The sequence below is a fragment of the Zootoca vivipara genome, chromosome 13, assembly GCF_965207765.1.
Source record: "Zootoca vivipara chromosome 13, rZooViv2.hap1.1, whole genome shotgun sequence".
Classification (NCBI taxonomy): domain Eukaryota; kingdom Metazoa; phylum Chordata; class Lepidosauria; order Squamata; family Lacertidae; genus Zootoca; species Zootoca vivipara.
The window spans coordinates 14,776,820-14,795,470 of record NC_142596.1 but is presented as its reverse complement, the minus strand read 5'-3'; the positions used below and the strand labels follow the sequence as shown (position 1 = coordinate 14,795,470).

General features: G+C 46.1%; 1 protein-coding gene across 3 annotated transcripts in view; it reads right to left on the bottom strand.

The window, feature by feature from the left end:
* The window catches only part of PDE8A (phosphodiesterase 8A), a 163,922-nt gene that overhangs the window by 11,385 nt on the left and 133,886 nt on the right, over positions 1-18,651 (bottom strand). For all 3 annotated transcript variants that reach the window (XR_015946898.1, XM_035132259.3, XM_035132258.3), the window contains exons 9-17: positions 14,090-14,178; positions 13,339-13,390; positions 12,865-12,907; positions 9,452-9,529; positions 7,837-7,907; positions 6,359-6,523; positions 4,040-4,088; positions 2,597-2,732; positions 864-1,062 (exon numbers count right to left, since the gene is read on the bottom strand). Coding sequence is in view for 2 of the 3 variants with exons in the window: in XM_035132259.3 (XP_034988150.3) it covers positions 864-1,062; positions 2,597-2,732; positions 4,040-4,088; positions 6,359-6,523; positions 7,837-7,907; positions 9,452-9,529; positions 12,865-12,907; positions 13,339-13,390; positions 14,090-14,178 (882 nt within the window). In the remaining variant the exon portion in view is untranslated. The remainder of the gene's footprint in view (positions 1-863; positions 1,063-2,596; positions 2,733-4,039; positions 4,089-6,358; positions 6,524-7,836; positions 7,908-9,451; positions 9,530-12,864; positions 12,908-13,338; positions 13,391-14,089; positions 14,179-18,651) is intronic.

The window sequence follows — 18,651 nt, the reverse complement described above, 5'->3', positions numbered from 1 at the left end:
CCCAAGGGAAGAAGGCTTCGTGGGACTGGTGGTAGGACCACAATGCGTGGTCCGAGGGAGAAGAGGGAGCAGCCTGGGAAGAGGGGGTGTCGGAAGCTGAAGAGGCAACAGGGTTTAGTGAGCAGGAAGAGGCTGTGGCAGAGGGCAGCCCAGACTCAGAGGCAGGAGAGGAGCAGGGCTAGGAGACAGAGATAAGACAGGCCGCTGAAGAGTCCAGGGAATCTTCCCCTCTTGCTGCAACCAGCTCTCCTCCCTGCTGGTTTCCCAGAACATGCAGAGCAGAGAAATGAAGAGAGCAGAGCAACAAGATACAAGATGAAGGAGCCTCAGGTTGTTGAGGAAGGACCTGGGAAAGGAGGAGTCTTAGAGAGCAGTGGGAAGGCAGCTCTCGCAACTGCCTCATTGGGGCAAGACCCACTGGGAAGGGTTGCTGTGACTGCCAGGACTGAGCTGTTTCGTTTCTTTGAATAAGGAGTTAACTTTGTTGATATTTGATGCTTTATTGTTGACCTACACCGGACTCCAGCATCTGATGGTTTCCTAACAGTGAAGGCTGGCACATCAGGGCAAGCGGGGTGCTGCCCCACCAACCTCAATCTGCTCCCCACACCTGCTTGTCTTCTGACTTACATCCAGCCCGGGGGAAGGGGTGGCTCTGCCTGTCACCTGCCTTCTGCTTAAGTCTTCCCTCGTGGAAGTCAGGATGGAGGGGAAACTGGAATTAGATAGCTCTGCCTCTGTCGTTAGCTCTGGCTCCGCCTACGGGTAGGCGGGCTGCCTGCCTTCCGCCCCACCAGCCCCATGGGCACCAGCCACCACTGGTCCCCCTTCCTTCCACCTCTCTCCTGCGAAGCTGTCCTTACTTTGACCCTTTCCTTGGAAAGGAAATAGGCCGTGGCGTGCAGCACATCAGCAGAGTGAGTCGAGTTGTGGTAGGAGTTGGACGAATGATAGTTGGCTTCGATGACTTGCAGCCACGATCGCAGAGTCGACTCTGAGCAATTGAGGAACTCGCAGATCCGAAAGCGGGCAAACATTTTGAGACCAAGGTAAACTAAAGGCCTGAAGGGGTGGGGTAGGAAGAGAGACAGAAAGAAAAAAAGTTCAATAAAATTGCCCTGGAAGGAGAATCGCCGTCGACATTATCAGAATGGGAAAAGCTTGTGGGAAAAGCATAAAGAGAACCCTGCAGGATCAGGCCGATGGCCTGTCTACTCTCAAGGATCCCAAAGGGGCCGATGAGACACCTATGGGAAGCCTTGAAGCAGGATCAGAGCAAAAGAGTATCATTCCGACTTGTGATTCCCCAAGGGCTGGTATTCAGGCTGTGAGAAGTGAAATCAGAACACGAGACCAGCCTCTGTCCAGCTGTTGTCTAAAGGCAGAAATAGCCTTTAGAAATATTGCTGTTCACATACATTGTATTCAGACGTGGGGAATATTGTCTTAGTTTTCCTGACTGTAATATTAGGGCTTCTTGTTTTCTCACATTCCTTTCCCATCGCAGTACCTGTTCTGTTGTGGAACTGCGGCTTTTTGAATGAGATACCAGCAGGATGCACTAAATTTCACTGATAGCAGTGGAATTCATTGCGACACAGCAATGAATGTCATTGGACAATGTCACTACTCTCCTGCGCTTTCTGCACAGGTGTGTTTCTGCTCCTCCATGAAAACAGCAGGAAAGAACTACATGCTGGTATAATGTCCCAAATTTCATCACTTTAGTCCTGTGATTTTCCAGGTTGAGGGGGCTGCAAATGGATTGTTTTTTTCTGGAATCCAGTGTTATGGAAATGAGTGCTAAACATGCACTACATTTCACAAGTTTTCCAGAAGTGGCTTCAACATCATGTGAAAACTGAAATATATTGCAGACATGAACAGTTAGGGAGGTGTTGGAGAAATGGAATAAGTTGCTGCATGAATACAGTCTTAGTCTCAAAAATAATGCAACAATCTTGAAATAAAACGTCCATTGCGCTATGACTGGCAAAGGGCTCATAAGTGAAACTTTAGGGTAGGCACTAACTACCAAGGTCCTGCAGGCTAAATCTGGCCTATAGGATGCCTGAGCTCCCGTTAAGCAGAGTGAGATTGCCTGCCTCAGTTAGAAAATCTTAAAACACTGTAAAAAGTTTATTGTTGTATTCCTGCCACTAGGGTGAACTAGGGAGATGCTAGCTTGGATTTCTGCCTCATCTTGGGCAGCCTCAGCCTTTGACAACATGTCTCTAGCACATCAAATTAAGCCAAGGCAGGAAGTGTCTATTCTGGATGGGAAGCAGAGGAAAAACAGGGTCTCAGCACAGCAAATGTACCCCCCCCTTACTTCTTTGGGACTAGATTGGCCAGGGTTTTAGAAGTCACATCGAGAATCACTTATTTATCTTCCAGTTTACTTATTTTCAGACTGCAATGCCATTTAGAACAGTGTTTCCCAAACTTGGGTCCCCAGCTTTTTTGGACTACAATCCCATCACCCATGACCACTGGTCCTGCTAACTAGGGATGATGGAAGTTGTAGTCCAAAAACAGCTGGAGACTCAAGTTTGCGAAACAATGTTCTTTTTGTTTTACTTGCTTGATAACAAACCTTTTATGGGTTGCTGCTTCCAATTCAAAGATGTTGAAGTCCCAGTATTCCTCATTTTCCATTGCTTCTGCTATCCGTGGTGGTATGTCATTAAGGGAGATGGGCGAAATTAAGCTGCCTGGGACCTGATGAGTTTCTACGGGAGAAAATAAACAGTGGGAGGAAATTATAAAGCATGACCTGGCCTCTGGCATCAGCTTGGGGATCAAAGCTGCACCTTCTACTTCCTATAAAGTATAAATAAATAAAATAAAAAACCCTGAGAGGAAGGAGGAGGCAAACCTGACCTCATCCATCAAACAGAGAAGGCACATCTGCAGAGATCTCTGCTCCCTCCACCCTCCAACTGTTGGCTGTCTTCAGACTGCAGAGTTGACAGGAAGCAACCTCTGCATTTGTCTGTCAGCCAGAAGAGCTCAGGGCTGCAAGCTTTGCAGGGTCTGCCAACTATTTCTGGACCTCTGAGCACAATTGGATTTTCGGAGTGAGTGTCGTGGGCTCCACCCCCCCACCCTTTCCACCCCACCAAGAGACAGAAACAGATAGTGCGCACAAACCCCACTTTTCCAAGGGGTCCGGGTAAAAAAAAATCACATAAGAGTTGAAAGAGGAAGTGGGAAAGAGTGTCCCTCTTGCAACTTCCTTCTTCATCTCTATGTATTTTTCAAGGGGGAAGGGGGAAGGGAGTGGAGGTCTCAGAGCCCATGTGGGCAGCAGGGGAAGATTACAAGGCTGCCCAAGCATTCAGGGGCACCATGTTGGCAGCCCCTGGTGTATACTTTGTAAATGGCTGAGATTTTGCAACCCTCAAAAATGGGTACCTTTTAAGTTTTGTGTCCTATCTACAGATTGTGAGCCTGCAAATCAGTTTTAATCTCAGCACAGGTGCTTCAGAAGTAATGAATGAATGAATGAAACCAATACAGATTTAAATGATAAAACGTCCATAGGTTTTCTGGAATAAGCTCATTATGTGCAACCACTTCCCTAATTGAAACAAAATAAAAAAATTCCTTCCAGTAGCACCTTAGAGACCAACCACGTTTGTCATTGGTATGAGCTTTCGTGTGCATGCACACTTCTTCAGATACACTGAAACAGAAGTCACCAGATCCCCACATATAGTGAGAGGGTGGGGAGGGGCTGGACTGTTTATGGCTGCATTTGGTCTTACAAGAAGAATTTACGACTGTTTACGATTGGTCCCACAGGAAAAGCAAGGGGTGAGATGGTTAAAGATAGCTTTATCATGTATAATGAGATAAGAATCCAATGTCTTTATTTAGAGCAGGTTTCTCAATCTTAATTTTGGTGATAAATTGCAATTGTACACAAATTCTTTGTTTAAAATAATATTTGGTTGCATTTTATAAAAGTTTACAAAACACATTTTATAAAAGTCACAGATAAAGAAAATGTATACTTTGCGATGAGAAGACTTACGTTTTGCTGATAATATATACTCATTCCCTGATAATCTTCGTAGGCCATCCTATTTAAGAAAGAGTTGAAAATAAAAAGGGGGATTATTATGTATAAATAATAATTTCAGGTGCCCATGGGGAAGAAAGTGCATGGAGTACTAGGTTGTATTTCATCTTAGCCCTACTCAGAGTAGATCCAATGAAATTAATAGACATGACCTCAATTTTAATGGAGCTACTTTGAGTAAACCTTTGTCAGATACAACCCATGCAGTGGAGCAGTCATTCTGGCTGAAGTGGCCAAATTCACACACATCCAGATTTTGCAAGGGAGTTCTCCAATCACACAATGTTTAGAAAAATGCATGTATTAGGGGAAAGTGCGCATAAAAAACGAACGTATTAGTGAAAACAACATACAAAAATGCTTTATATTATCGATAGGAGAAATTGCTTGCAAAGATGCAAACCTTAGTCAAAACTGCATACAAGAATGTGTCCATTAGGAGAAATTTGTGCTAAAATGCTGAAGGCATGAGGATTTTTTCCCCAAAAAATGGCTGCGGAAATGTAGAGAACTAAATTGAAGACAGGGGAAAATGAATGAGGAATCAAGAGACCCCAATTGGACAGATCCTTCCATCCCTAATGTTGGTTAAGTCCAGTCAAAGGCAATTATGGGGCTGCAGCGCTCATCTCGCTTTCAGGCTGAGGGAGCAAGCATTCGCCCACAGGCAGCTTTCTGCATCATGTGGCTAGCAGGACTAAACCGCTTTTGTCGCAACGGAACACCGTGACGGAAACCAGAGTGCATGGAAATGCTGTTTTACCTTCCTGCCGCAGCGGTACCTATTTATCTACTTGCACTGGTGTGCTTTCGAACTGCTAGGTTGGCAGGAGCTGGGACAGAGCAACAGGAGCTTACCCCGCCGTGGGAATTCGAACTGCCGACCTTCTGATCAGCAAGCCCAAGAAGATCAGTGGTTTAGACCACAGCTTAGGCCATGCTTACTGAAATGACACCTTCTCCCCACAGTCACACTGTGCCTCAAGGAGCTCGCCCTTGTGGGGCAGAGAGGCAGTGTGAGATTCCTGACAGTGGGACTGGGCAAGGGATGAGGCAGCCTAGAAACTAGCACTGTGGTTTGAACCCCACCAGGTGAGTTGCTTCTGCACTCCAGGCCCATTGAAACCACTGGGGCTTAGATGAGTCATGACCAACACAAGCGCCATCGATTTCAAAGGGACCTTAACGACGAGTGCACCCAACCTTCAGACTTCAAGCTGAGTGCAAAGGTAATACACTCAAACTGCAGGAAGCTGCAGCTGGTCTGTGTCTGCATCTGGCTTCTATTTTAAGAACAATAAATCAATTAGTCTGGAGCTTTGTGACTTAAGAGGGGACAGCTGCCGGGCTCTTAACAGCTGCTTGACACTTCCTCCAAAAGCACACGACTGCAAAACGAAGACTCTTCCAGAGTCAACAAGGGGGGTAGACTTGATCCACCACCATGAATAACAGTTTCTTGAGCACTTTTTATCCATTAGTACGCTTAACATGAAAGCACTCCTCATTCACTGAAAGCCATTCCTCTCTCTTATGAAGCCCTTGTTTCACGAGAAGCTCACGAAATTCGATCTTAGCAAATTCTGGTGTGCGTTGACCTAATTCTTCGCACACACCCCAAACACCCTAAGACTAACAGTGCAGGTTGGAACCAAAGCTGTAAACCTAGCCCCGCTTACTTGGGAGAAAGCCCCACTGAATTCAGTAGGTTTTACTTCTGAGTAGACATGCTTGACATTGTTACCCACCGGCTAATCATTAATCATTGATTAATGCAGAAATGGGACCCCATCAACTTATGTGTGAACATATTTGAAAAGAACCCATGCTAAAAAATAATTTATTCATTCCTACTAGCAACCCACACAATAAAGGATGCATTAGAAACTGAAACCCCATTTCACACCAGCTTAACTGTCATTACCTCCCCCAGGGAATCCTGGGTACTGTAGTTTTGTGAGGTTGCTGGGTAATCTCCCCTAACCACGACCTGCTGAGCCACCTCCCCAAGGTTTCCTTGTGAGAAACAGTTAACCTGGTTAGGCTTTTCAGGCTTGTTGGGCCTCACTGTCATGTGATTTTTATCTGCCACGAATTTTATCTCTCATGACTGAGCATCTTCCTTGAAGAAGTTCCAAAGGATTTCTGAGGGACCCCAGGGTTCCCCATAATATAGTGGGTTTTTTTGAAATAAAAAAAGATTACCATATCCCACCACACTGGCTCACTTAAAGTTCAGACAACATTAATCAAGAAGCAGATTCTACTTACTGTCATCAAACCTCCAACAAGGTCACTCGTATGTGGGTCTTCATCTTTCGTCCCAAGTTGTGGAGAATACAATTCAGTGGTCCGCAGGATCTCAAGAACTCGATCTAAGGCTTCGGCCACTGGCATGGGGCTACTTTCTTGTGCAGCATTGATAATATTTATTACCTAGGTTGAAGGAAAGATTCCAACAAGCAATTCAAGAAGTCAGATTTTACTGTCAAAAGCACAGAAACAAAGGAAGCTTTGTTAGAGTCATCTAGCTCCATATTGGCTATAGTGACATCATTCAGATGTAATGCTAAACTATGGTTTAGACAAGTATCCCTTCCCCAAAAATGGAACCCTCTGGATGTTTTGGATGACAACTCTCATCAGCCCCAGTCAATATGGCCAACGGGCAGGGTTTATGAGAGCGGTAGTCCAAAATATATTGAGGTCATCACATTGGGGCATTGTGGTTTAGTTATTTGAATCAATCTCAGTGTTTTCCGCTCTCCTCTGATTCACCCACAAGATCAGAAACTTTCCTTTCCATTTTATAAATAACAGCAGTTTAGCATTATGCCAAAACTCAAAGTGTGTTTCATCTTAACGATTGTTTGTCATAACTTCAAACTTTGGTTTTTGAAACTGACTTGTCTCATTAAGCCAGTTATCCACATTGATCTCTGTTTATATAAATATTACAGCCGAAGTCCTTGCTTGTGGTCAGAAAATATTAGCGGGCAGCACAGCAGAAAACTGAGTTCTTACTAACTTGTGGTAACAAAAATGTAATAGAAGACATGACTGTGTGGCTCATGCAGGCTTGCTCTTGTCTGTAGCAAAAAACCATGTGTCCTGGTCTTGGAGCAGGAGGAGGAGGAGGAGGAGGAGGAGGAGGAGTTCCAAGGCCATCCTTTGAATATCTGGATGAGGTGCTTGGCTCTGAGGCTGATGCTGATTATCAGGGTTCACTTATCAGTGGCCCACAACCCCCTTCCCCAGAGTCTAAGGAACTGTGTGTCTCCTATATTATGGCACTGGTCCAATGGTGCAGGCAGCACACCAGGCCAGAGAGTAAAGGAGAAGTGTCCACTTTCAGGCCAAAGGGTTGGCCTGAGCCAGCAGTTCTCCAACCAAGGGGACAGAGCATAAGAGAGATGGTTTGGAGACAGAGACTCAAAAGGCCTTAGTTCACCTCCAGCCCTCAGAGCAAGTTGCTCACTTGGAGCTGTCCTTGGTGCTGAAACTACCGGCCTGTCTTGCTCCACAATGCTACATGGGTTCATTGTCCGGACCAGGACAGGACACCATGGTTTCCTATTACTTCTATGTGGCCTTTGGCTGCATATAGCAGGACATTTCCCCCATGTAAACCCATGCTAATATGTGGGGGGCCTGTGTAGGAGCATGGTAGTTTTGTAAGGGGGAATGGCAAATTCCCAGGGAAAAATGAAGCCATTGGATCTCAATAAACTCAAATGGTAGTGTCTCACCTTGGTAATGGGTGCTTCAATAGTCATGGAATGTATTCTGGCCATAGAGGAATGCCTTCTCTGTGAACTGCCTAAGCAGAATAAAGTGGAATAAAATTAGTGGACAATGCTAACCTATCACAAGCTTTTTTCTTTCTTTCTTTTTTTTGAACCAGAAGGTCTCCAAAGCAGCTTACATTTTAAACATGCAATAGAAACAATATTAACATTTAGCATCAAAGGCGCATAAAATACATAACACACATACACACACACACACACACACACACACACACACACTGGGTGCCAGTACAGTGGTACCTCAACATACGAATGCTTCGACTTCCGAAGATTTCGACTTACGAAGTCGACAACCCCGGAAGTCTTTTCGCCACATGCACCCTGCCCCTGCGCAGAAGCGGCGTGCGCCGTCCACGCATGCGCAGAAATGCAAAGTCACGCTTTGAGCATGTGCAGAACGGGTGCATCGGCATCCGAAAACCTCGACTTATGAAGAGCGCCGCAGAACGGATCATCTTTGTAAGTCGAGGTATCACTGTATCTTAAACAGTTTCAAGCAACCTACAGCGTAAAAGCTTGTATATTTTACTGCCTTCCATCTGCATTGAGATGTCATGATAATCTCATTTTTCCATTTTCTTCAACATATAAATATATAATTTTTTTCAAAATTAGATGATAATGTTTCACAGGAACTGAAAAAATGAGGTGAGAAGGGGGAAATGAGAGAACTTGAACCTCACAAATATTTTAAATATCTGAAGAACCATATTCTGCCCAGACCCTTCTCTCTTCACAGGCACATTTAAGGGGAATGTGGCCTTCTCAGTGGCTCCTCCCAGACATCAGAACTCCCTTCTCAGAGAGGCCAGACTTGCTCCCTCCTTGTTGTCCTTCCACCAGCAGGTGGAAGACTGTTTTATTCTGGCAGGCTTTGGGGGAACTGACTGCTTTTAAGGAAAGGGCTCCTTACTATATTTTTCCCCTTCTGCATGTTAACAGATATGGTCTTATGTTGTTTTCATTCTATAAACAGTTTACTCCCTTTTTAATATTTCTATAAGTTTTTTTTTTAGCTATGTCTGTTGTCTCTGTATTTGCTTTAATTTTTCTGAGCTGTCATGAATCCTGGTTCTGGGGTGGTTTGAGCATGGTGCTAATAACGGCAAGGTTGCAGGTTCAATCCCCGTATGGAACAGCTGCGTATTCCTGCATTGCAGGGGGTTGGACTAAATGATCCTCAGGGTCCCTTCCAACTCTACAATTCTATGATATAGTGGGATATAAACAAATAAAATAATATTAATACTAATAATGACAAATTGGACCTGCGATAAAAGCTTGCATTCGGTTCCACTTGCTCCATTCCATTTTGTGCACCCTCTGTTGTATTTCTTCCTGCAAGCAGTCAGTAAGCATACTGAATTGGGCTGTTGTTGGGGTTTCTCTTACCCGAAAGATCCCCTCCCCAGATGTTACTGTACTTCTGCAAATCTTGGGGTTCTCCCAAGCTTGTTGAGACTCCTCTTTTCTATGGGGGTAGTTCAGTTTTGGCTACATAAGCAACGGCACGATCCTCCCGCACATTGGAAACAGATGGAGTCATGTAACATACCATCACTGCCCCGAGAAGTGGTTGATCTGACATCTAAAGAGCCTTTCCTCCTGTCTTTGTGCCTGCAGCTCTGGATATCTGTAGAGGCAAGAAATTGCTGCTGTGAAAAAGGACATCCCCATTTAGGAAGGTGAGAGAGCCTTCTCAGATGATGATGATGATAATAATAATAATAATAATAATAATAATAATAATAATAATAATAATAATAATTTACTTATACCCTGCCCATCTGGCTGGGTTTCCCCAGCCACTCTGGGCAGCTTCCAACAGACATATTAAAATACAATAATTTATTAAACATTAAAAGCTTCCCTAAACAGGGCTGCCTTCAGATGTCTTCCAAAAGTCAAATAGTTGTTTGTTTCTTTGACGTCTGGTGGGAGGGCGTACAACAGGGCAAGCGCCACTACCGAGAAGGTCCTCTGCCTGGTTCCCTGTAACTTCGCTTCTCTCAGGGAGGGAACTGCCAGAAGGCCCTCGGAGCTGGACGTCAGTGTCTGGGCTGAATGATGGGCGTGGAGACGCTCCTTCAGAAATACTGGGCCAAGGCCATTTAGGGCTTTAAAGGTCAGCACCTCGGAAACATACTGCTCTCAGGCTCTGGAACTCCTTGCCATGGAAAAACTGCCTAGCCCCTACTTCAAACCATATTTATAGGATGCCCCAATGTTACTCCCAACAACGGTTAACGATAAATCAATAAATCCAATTAAAATGCTGACAATCAGCTGAACTTTGACAGGGAGCGAAATCTGCTGTTTTCTTCTACCTCAATGCTACAGCAAGTCATGCCTTGTGGATTCCCAACACCTGTGGCTGCTGCAGAGGAACCCACGTAAACATGTCCTTGGGAGATTTCCACCCCAGCCATGACAACATTCAAGACTCTGTCCTTGACACATTGAAATCTAGGTTTAGGAAGCTGTATCAGCTACTGTTCCCAAGGAGTAGGAAATGAAATCGGAATCTCCTTCTCCTACAAGCCCATTAAATAGTCAAGGTTGCACTTGGTTCGCTTTGAAACACAGCTGCCTGGGGCAGATAGTTGGCCTGTTATTTAGTCTCCGTCCCAGAGAACCGTTTTGTTACTCTGCAAATATTATGGATTGTCTAGTGCAGTGTACTCTGTGCTTGAGGCTGCCTGGCAGAGATGCTCATGCAAAATACTAACCTCTGGGGAAGGACTCGCAGCTCATCTGCTTTGCTTGCAGACAGTCCCAGGTTCAATCCCTGCCATCTCCAAGCATTGCACGGGGTTGGACTAGATGACTCTCAGGGTCCCTTCCAACTCTACCATTCTGTGATTCTAAGTAGGGCTAGGAGAGGCCCTGGAGACCCGCCAAGCATCAGTCTTGACAATACTGAGTTAGATTGACCAATGCTCTGGCTCCGTTTAAGGCAGCTCCCTGTGTTTCTATGTTCCTATGAAAGGCGCAATCGCACAGTTACTGGGGAATGGGCCCTCACCTGCGACTCTGGCAAGAGGATCAGCAGTGGCACATTACTCCACCTCTAGAAACCCACAAGTTGGTTTGGTAGCCTGCATCGGAGAAGCGGGGAGCAGTTCACCCATAGGCCTCTACGAGATCAGGACACTGGCTTGCCTGCATGGAGGGTTTTTCACTATAGATACCTGAAAGGCCACTTCCTCCCCTAAATACTTCCTGGGGTGTTAGGATCAGTGGAGGGGGCTGCCATGGTTGTTCCTCCACACTCAGAAGCTCAGTGTGGTGGCGGCCCGAGAGATGGCATTCTCAGAGGCAGATCCCAAGTTGTGGAACTCCCTCCTCGCGGAGGTGTGTCTGTCACCTTCATCAACCCCATCATAAATAATAATAATAATACTGTATTGGACCATATATAAGCCACACTTTCCCCAAAAAATTCCGACCGTGAAAAGTTCAAGTGCGGCTTATATTCACGACTTTACGGTATGCAGCCAGGAGCGCGGGGCAAACAGCGCCAGGAGCATGGTGAAGCATAGTCACCCGTCCTCTCCCCCTAGAGCAAGAAGGGAGAGAGTGAGGAAGGAAGGTGAAAGGCCATTGGCAACACAGCAGGGCTCCCCCCCCCCCAAGTACGTAGCCAGGAGCAGCGAGGAACGGAGCAGCTTATATTCAGGTATTTTTTGGGGTTATATTCGCTTATATTTCGCTTATATTCGGGTGCGGCTTATATTCAGACCAATACAGTAATAATAATAATAATAATAATAATAATAAATAATAATACAGGTTTCAGTAAATGCTGAACACCCTGGCTTTCTACACAAGGTGTTTATTTCAAGCTAATATAATATAATATAATATAATATAATATAATAATATAATATAATATAATATAATATAATATAATATAATATAATATAATATAATATATTGTTTATACCCTGCCCATCTGGCAGGGTCTCCCCAGCCACTTTGGGCGGCTCCCAACAGAATATTAAAAACACAATAAAACATCAAACATAAAAAACTTCCCTAAACAGGGTTGCTTTCACATGTCTTATTAAAGTCAGATAGTTGTTTATTTCCTTGACATCTGATGGGAGGGCATTCCACAGGGCGGGTGCCACTACCGAGAAGGCCCTCTGCCTGGTTCCCTGTAACCTCGCTTCTCGCAGGGAGGGAACTGCCAGAAGACCCCCAGAGCTGGCCCTCCGAGTTGTTTTAAACTGTTTTTATATTTTGTTTTGATGTTGGAACATGCCCTGGGGCATGAGACTAGGTAAATAATAATAATAATAATAATAATAATAATAATAATAATAATAATAATAATAATAATAATGCGGTAGCACATGGTTTTCTAGAGTAGGGGTAGAGCACCTCAGGCCTGGGAGCCAAATGTGGCACCCAGAAGCCCCTATATGGCCCTCGGGAATCTCCCCAGGCCACGCCCCTCACCTCCACACCTGACTCAGCTGCTTTTGTCCTCTGACTTTTGCTCAGTTGAAGTGTAGGCAACTGGACACATCTGGGTCACATCTGTTGCTGCATCTGCACTGCCCCCCAACCCCCACAGTGGGCTGATAGGGGAAAGACGGATCGCTCTGCTCAGAAATCTCAAATGATGACTTGTGGGAATTTTTGAAATCAGGCCTAGGGATGAAGGCTGCCAACCTGGATGCTATACAACTGCTAAGCCCTTACTTGTTTCAACAAGCATTTGACCTATGTTGGGGTCCTTACCAGCGCTGTGCAAATGTCGTAGGAGTTTTAGATCAGACAGTGTATTTTCTTTCTGTTTTTAATCATTCCTCTTAACCGCCTCAAGTAAACGCGTTTCTAAAATGCGTTTCGGGTTATGCATTTTTATTCTGAAGAAATGTATTGGTGGATGGCAATAGGCTGAGCTGTTGTTATTAAATTGCGAGAGATTTTCTCGTAACAAAACCTGCAGTGCCGTACCTGTCTGGGACTCAGCTTGGACACGTTCACAGACCCTTTCAGCCTGCAAGTAAAAAAAAGGGGGGGGGGGAATTAGCCAGAACAATAGGATCAACCTTTGCTGCAGGGGTTAGGAACCTCTGGCCTCTGGGCCAAATGTGGCCTGCCAAGGGTTCCCAGTTGGTTCATGGCTCCAGTTCAATCTTGAGAAGCAAGACCCCTGCACCCAGCAGGATTGAACCCTTCGCTTATCAGCTGGTGAGAGGAGGGTTCAGTCCTAGAGGGTGCTCCTTCACCTGTGGGGAACACACCTATAAGTCCCCAGCCATCATCATGACCTCAGAGGTGGGTGACTCCACACATCTGTCGAAGTTGGCCTGCAGGGATGGAGGAAGATAAAGAACTGGCCCACAGAGGGCCGAAACATTTCATCACCCTTCCTATCATGCATTCCCTCCCCGCTTCTAGATAAGCTGGAGTACCTGTTCTGCTTACCTTACTGTTGTCATTGCATGGTCTACTAAGTGACACATAGTGTCTAATTTTTCTGTAGTGGGGGAAAAAAAGACAAGCAACGGGACAAATTATATATTTTGGCTTCTTAGATTTCAATTCTCTTTAAGAGATGATTAAAAAAAAATACAGTACATTTTAGCCTAAAATGTCTATCCTAGTTTGATGGGTTATAGCAGAGGAGGATAACCTGTGTTAAGCCAGATGTTGTTGGCCTCCAACCCCTATTAGCCCCAACTGGAGTGGTCAAGGGTCAGGGATGATGGGAGTTGGCGTCTATGAAGCACCTGGAGAATTCCAGGTGAGCCACCGCAGGTGACAGGAACACTGCAGGAGCAGGAGCTTTGGGGAAGGATCATAGCTCAGTAGCCAAGTATTTGCCTTGGCTACACAAGGCCCCAGGTTCAATTCCTGGTTTTTCCAAGTAGGGATGGGAAAAGACTGAGACCCTGGAGAGTCGCTGCCCTTCAGAGTAGACAAAACTGAGCTAGATGGACCAGCGGTCTGGCTCTGCTTTTTGCGTTGGGAGGGAGATAAGAAACCTGAACAGAGGAAGTGTCATTCTATTGTCTGAGGACTTCACCATGAGGACTACAAACTTTATTTTAAAAAAGTGGCTAAAGTCCTCAGGCTGATCATGCACTTCATAGCAAGCCATTCCCCACAATTATGAATAGTTCGTTTTAAGACGACAACGGCAATATCAATCTTCTGTTTTGATTTTGAGGCTTACCCTCCCTGTCCAATGACAGGTATGATCTTCACATTTTGTTGTATACTCTCTCCATTTTTCTTCTTAGTGTAGTAGGTTCCTTGCCATTCCTGCAGATGGGAATCAAGGTCAAGTAAAGATGACATTCAACTTAGGAGCTCAAAGACAAATCCTCCCAGCTTTCTCTCTCTTTCTCATTAAAACTATTTTCACATAAGACTTCAGATTTGCGCCTTTAGGCCCCATCTGCACAATACATTTAAAGCAGCTTCATACCACTTAAAAAGAATCTGGGGAGCCGTAGGCTATTAGAGGTGCTGAGAGATGTTAGTAGAGACCTGTTCCCCTCATGGAGCTATGATTCCCAGAGTTCCCTGAGAAGAGGGGTTGACTGTTAAGCAACTCAACATCCTTATCAAAACACAGTTCCCAGGATTTTGGGGGGGAAGCTATGACTGTTAAAGTGGTATGATACTGTTTTAAATGTACAGTGCAGATGGGGCCTTTGATTTTTATTTTTAATGCCTCTAAAAGGTTACTGTGCCTCCACCCCCACTGTTCAGCCCAGACACTGAGGTCCAGCTCCGAGGGCCTTCTGGTGGTTCCCTCACTGCAAGAAGTGAGGTTACAGGGGCAGGGGGCCTTCTCGGTAGTGGCACCCACCCTGTGGAACACCCTCCTAGCAGATGTCAAACAGATAAACAGCTATGTGATTTTTAAAAGACATCTGAAGGCAGCTCTGTTCAGGGAAGTTGTTAGGGTTTGATGTTGTGCCTTTACTTATTTTTTTGCTGGGAGCTAGCAGGTGGCGCTGTGGTTTAAACCACAAAGCCTAGGGCTTGCCGATCAGAAGGTCAGCGGTTTGAATCCCTGCAACGGGGTGAGCTCCCATTGCTCAGTCCCAGCTCCTGCCAACCTAGCAGTTCAAAAGCACGTCAAAGTAGATAAATAGGTACTGCTACAGTGGGAAGGTGAACGGCATTTCCGTGTGCTGCTCTGGTTCACCAGAAGCGACTTTGTCATCCTGGCCACCGGAAACTGTACGCCGGCTCCCTTGGCCAATAACGCGAGATGAGCGGCACAACCCCAGAGTCGGTCACGACTGGACCTAATGGTCAGGGGTTCCTTTACCCAGAGTGGCTGAGGCAACCCAGTCAGATGGGTGTCAAGCAAACTAACAAGTAACTAGCTCCACAGTGAGCTGCTCTTATGGGATGGGATAATCTGTAAATTTCAGTTCCTCTCCGTTTTCCATTCTGAAGTTCAGTTCTCTACATTTCCGTTCCAGTTTGTCAGGAGCTCAAGGGCTCTGAAGCAAGAGGGGAAGGAAGGCTCTTCTTGCCTTAGAATCATAGAATCATAGAGTTGGAAGAGACCACAAGGGCCATCCAGTCCAACCCCTGCCAAGCAGGAAACACCATCAAAGCATTCTTGACATATGCCTGTCAAGCCTCTGCTTAAAGACCTCCAGAGAAGGAGACTCCACCACACTCCTTGGAAGCAAATTCCACTGCCGAACAGCTCTTACTGTCAGGAAGTTCTTCCTAATGTTTAGGTGGAATCTTCTTTCTTGAAGTTTGAATCCATGGCTCCATGTCTGCTTCTCTGGAGCAGCAGAAAACAATCTTTCTCCCTCCTCCATATGACATCCTTTCATATATTTGAACATGGCTTTCATATCACCCCTTAACCTTCTCTTCTCCAGGCTAAACATACCCAGCTCCCTAAGCCGTTCCTCATAAGGCATCGTTTCCAGGCGTTTGACCATTTTGGTTGCCCTCCTCTGGACACATTCCAGCTTGTCAGTATCCTTCTTGAACTGTGGTGCCCAGAACTGGACACAGTACTCCAGGTGAGGTCTGACCAGAGCAGAATACAGTTGTACTATTACTTCCCTAGATCTAGAAGTGCTGATATCGGACAAGCCCGCAGAGGCTTCCAGCCTGAGGATGTGGCACTGCCATTCTCAGACTCAGAGGACTCCATTGCAGAAGGCCCACCCTGCAAGTCCGGTGGCTCTCCAGCACTAGTAATTCAGCTGATGTGACTTCTTGTGTTTTGGGCTCAGTCTCTTTTCCTTGCTGAAGCAACGTCATCGAGTTATGTGTTGCTCTTCTAACATATCTTGAGCCCCGAACCCAGTCTGAGCTCTGCTGTACCTTGAATCTGCCGCAAACTTGCATTGAAGCCAGCCTGAATCTCTTATTGCATGGGTAGGCAAACTAAGGCCCAGGGGCCGGATTCGTCCCAGTCACCTTCTAAATCCAGCATGCGGACGGTCCGGGAATCAGCATGTTTTTACATGAGTAAAATGTGTCCCTTTATTTAAAATGCATCTCTGGGTTATTTCTGGGGCATAGGAGTTCGTTCATCCCCCCCCCCCAAAATAGCCCGGCTCCCCACAAGGTCCGAGGGACAGTGGACCGGCCCCTGTTTATTGCCTCACCTCACACAAAGACTTCCTTTGTCCTAGACTAAGGTTACCAGATGCGGGGACACTATTCAACTTCAGTCGGAATGGATGGATTTTGTCAGGGGACCGATTTGTAAATCCGGGCACTGTCCCCGGGAAACGGGAACGTCTGGTAACCTTATCCTAGACCCAGTCTGAGCCTCACAGCATGACAGGGGGCGGGGGAGGGGAGTGAGGAAAAGGTTAGGGTTGTCTCCCTGCCTGTCCTAGCTATTCCTTTCTTTAAAAAGAAAAGTAAAGGAAGACCACTAAAACACCAAGCGGCATGCGTAATTTGGCCCTAAGTTTGAATCGTGGCCCGCCATCCCACGGAAAAAAGGTCCGCATATATTTAAAGAAGGGCTGAACCCGTCATTTTATGACCAAGGAGAGCTTGCTACCATGACCTGATCTGAGCATGTCAAACAGCCATGCTGACCGATTTCGCACGCGGATTTGCCAATTTCACCCCAGATAATCGCATCCGAGCTTCGTGACAGGAGGCACAGGCAAAGCAGCTGCCTGTGGAAGGATTCCATGGGCAACCCGCCGCATCAGAAAAAGCATTTATCATGAGTGCCACAAACCTACTAAGCATTCATAGACCTCTTTTGAGGGTTCTGGCCCCTTTATGTCCATATAAGCACAACCACTCAAGCCTTTATTACTGGCGCACTATCGCTACAAGCACAAGGCCTGACATGCACATTTATACCAGTCAGGCTGCGCATCAGCGGTAGGAAACCTCCAGCCCTCCAGATTTTATTTGACTCCTACTCGCATTGGCCCCTGCCAGCACAGCCAATGGTCAGGGCGTATGGATGCTGTAGTCCCAACAAATAAATGGAGGGCCACAGGTGTGAATGTTCTTTTGCACCAGGCCAATGCTCCCTCGTCCTTTGCCCGGGCCTTTTAAACTCAGCTTTTAGGCCTGCTTTAGCTTTCATGAGTTTTATTCTCTGCTTCCCCTGCTTGGTTGGAGTTTTATTTCTCTCTTTCTGCTTGGTGTTTACCTGTGACAGGGCCTTTTCAGTGGCAGTTGTGGAACTGTGATGCCTGCCTGCCTGCCTCCCTCATTATTGACCTTCAGGATAAATTTAAAAATGCAGTCAAACCTCAGTTCCCGAATGGCTCCATTTTGGAACATTTCGGCACCTGAACGCCAAAAACCCAGAAGTAAAAGCTCCGGTTTTCTGATGTTTTTTGGAAGCCAAACGTCCGACGCAGCTTCCGCTTGAGTGCAGGAAGCTCTTGCAAATAATCAGAAGCCACGCCTTGGTTGTTGAACCTTCTGATCAGCAAGCCCTAGGCTCAGTGGTTTAACCACAGCGCCACCTGCTTTAAAGGTATAATGCAGGTGGGGCCTAACGTAAGCTAAACAAACAAACAAATGAAGTTGCTTTAAGATCATGCTGCATTTTTTCCGTGTTGTAAAATTAGTTATTTTAACCTGAAAAGATAAATGCTCTTGTTTCTGGAGGCGGTGTATTAATGTAAACAAACAAAACAAGTTGTAATCTAATGCAATTTCAGTTGGTGCAAAAAACACCTGCCATTTTAGCTCCCCCGCCCCCCCCGCACTTGACATATTTGAAAGTACTCCTGGGAACGCTGTGGCACACATTCACGGCCAGATGCAAACGGCAACCACAGCGTTTCCTTTCCAGGTGCAGGCTTTGATGCAGGCCCACCCGTGAGTCATTTCTCCCTTGCTTCCGCTCCTGCATGCATTAATGTCCGTAGGGCCTCTGATTCATTGCAGCATCTTCATCGAATGGAGCGTCAGCAGCTTGGGACTTCTTAACGTGGCACCCACCGCCGCCCGTTCATCTCACCTGACTCACACAGGGCAGCATGTAAGCTGTGATGTACGCACGTCTTTGAAGCAGCAACCCATTTGCCAGCCTTTCGTGCCCACACTATAGCGACTTAATCTTACCCTCCTCTGTGGCTACTTAAACCTTGTTTGCTGCCCTAGGAGGGGAAAGGCTGTCTCTAAGGGAATGCGCCACATACCTATCGTTTCAGAGGATTCTGGCATGAATGCTCTGTTCGTATGTTGGAAGGCGCAGGAGAGGTCGGCGCAATTGTTTGCACTTGGCTGAACTTGTTGAATTGTCTGGCCCCAGGT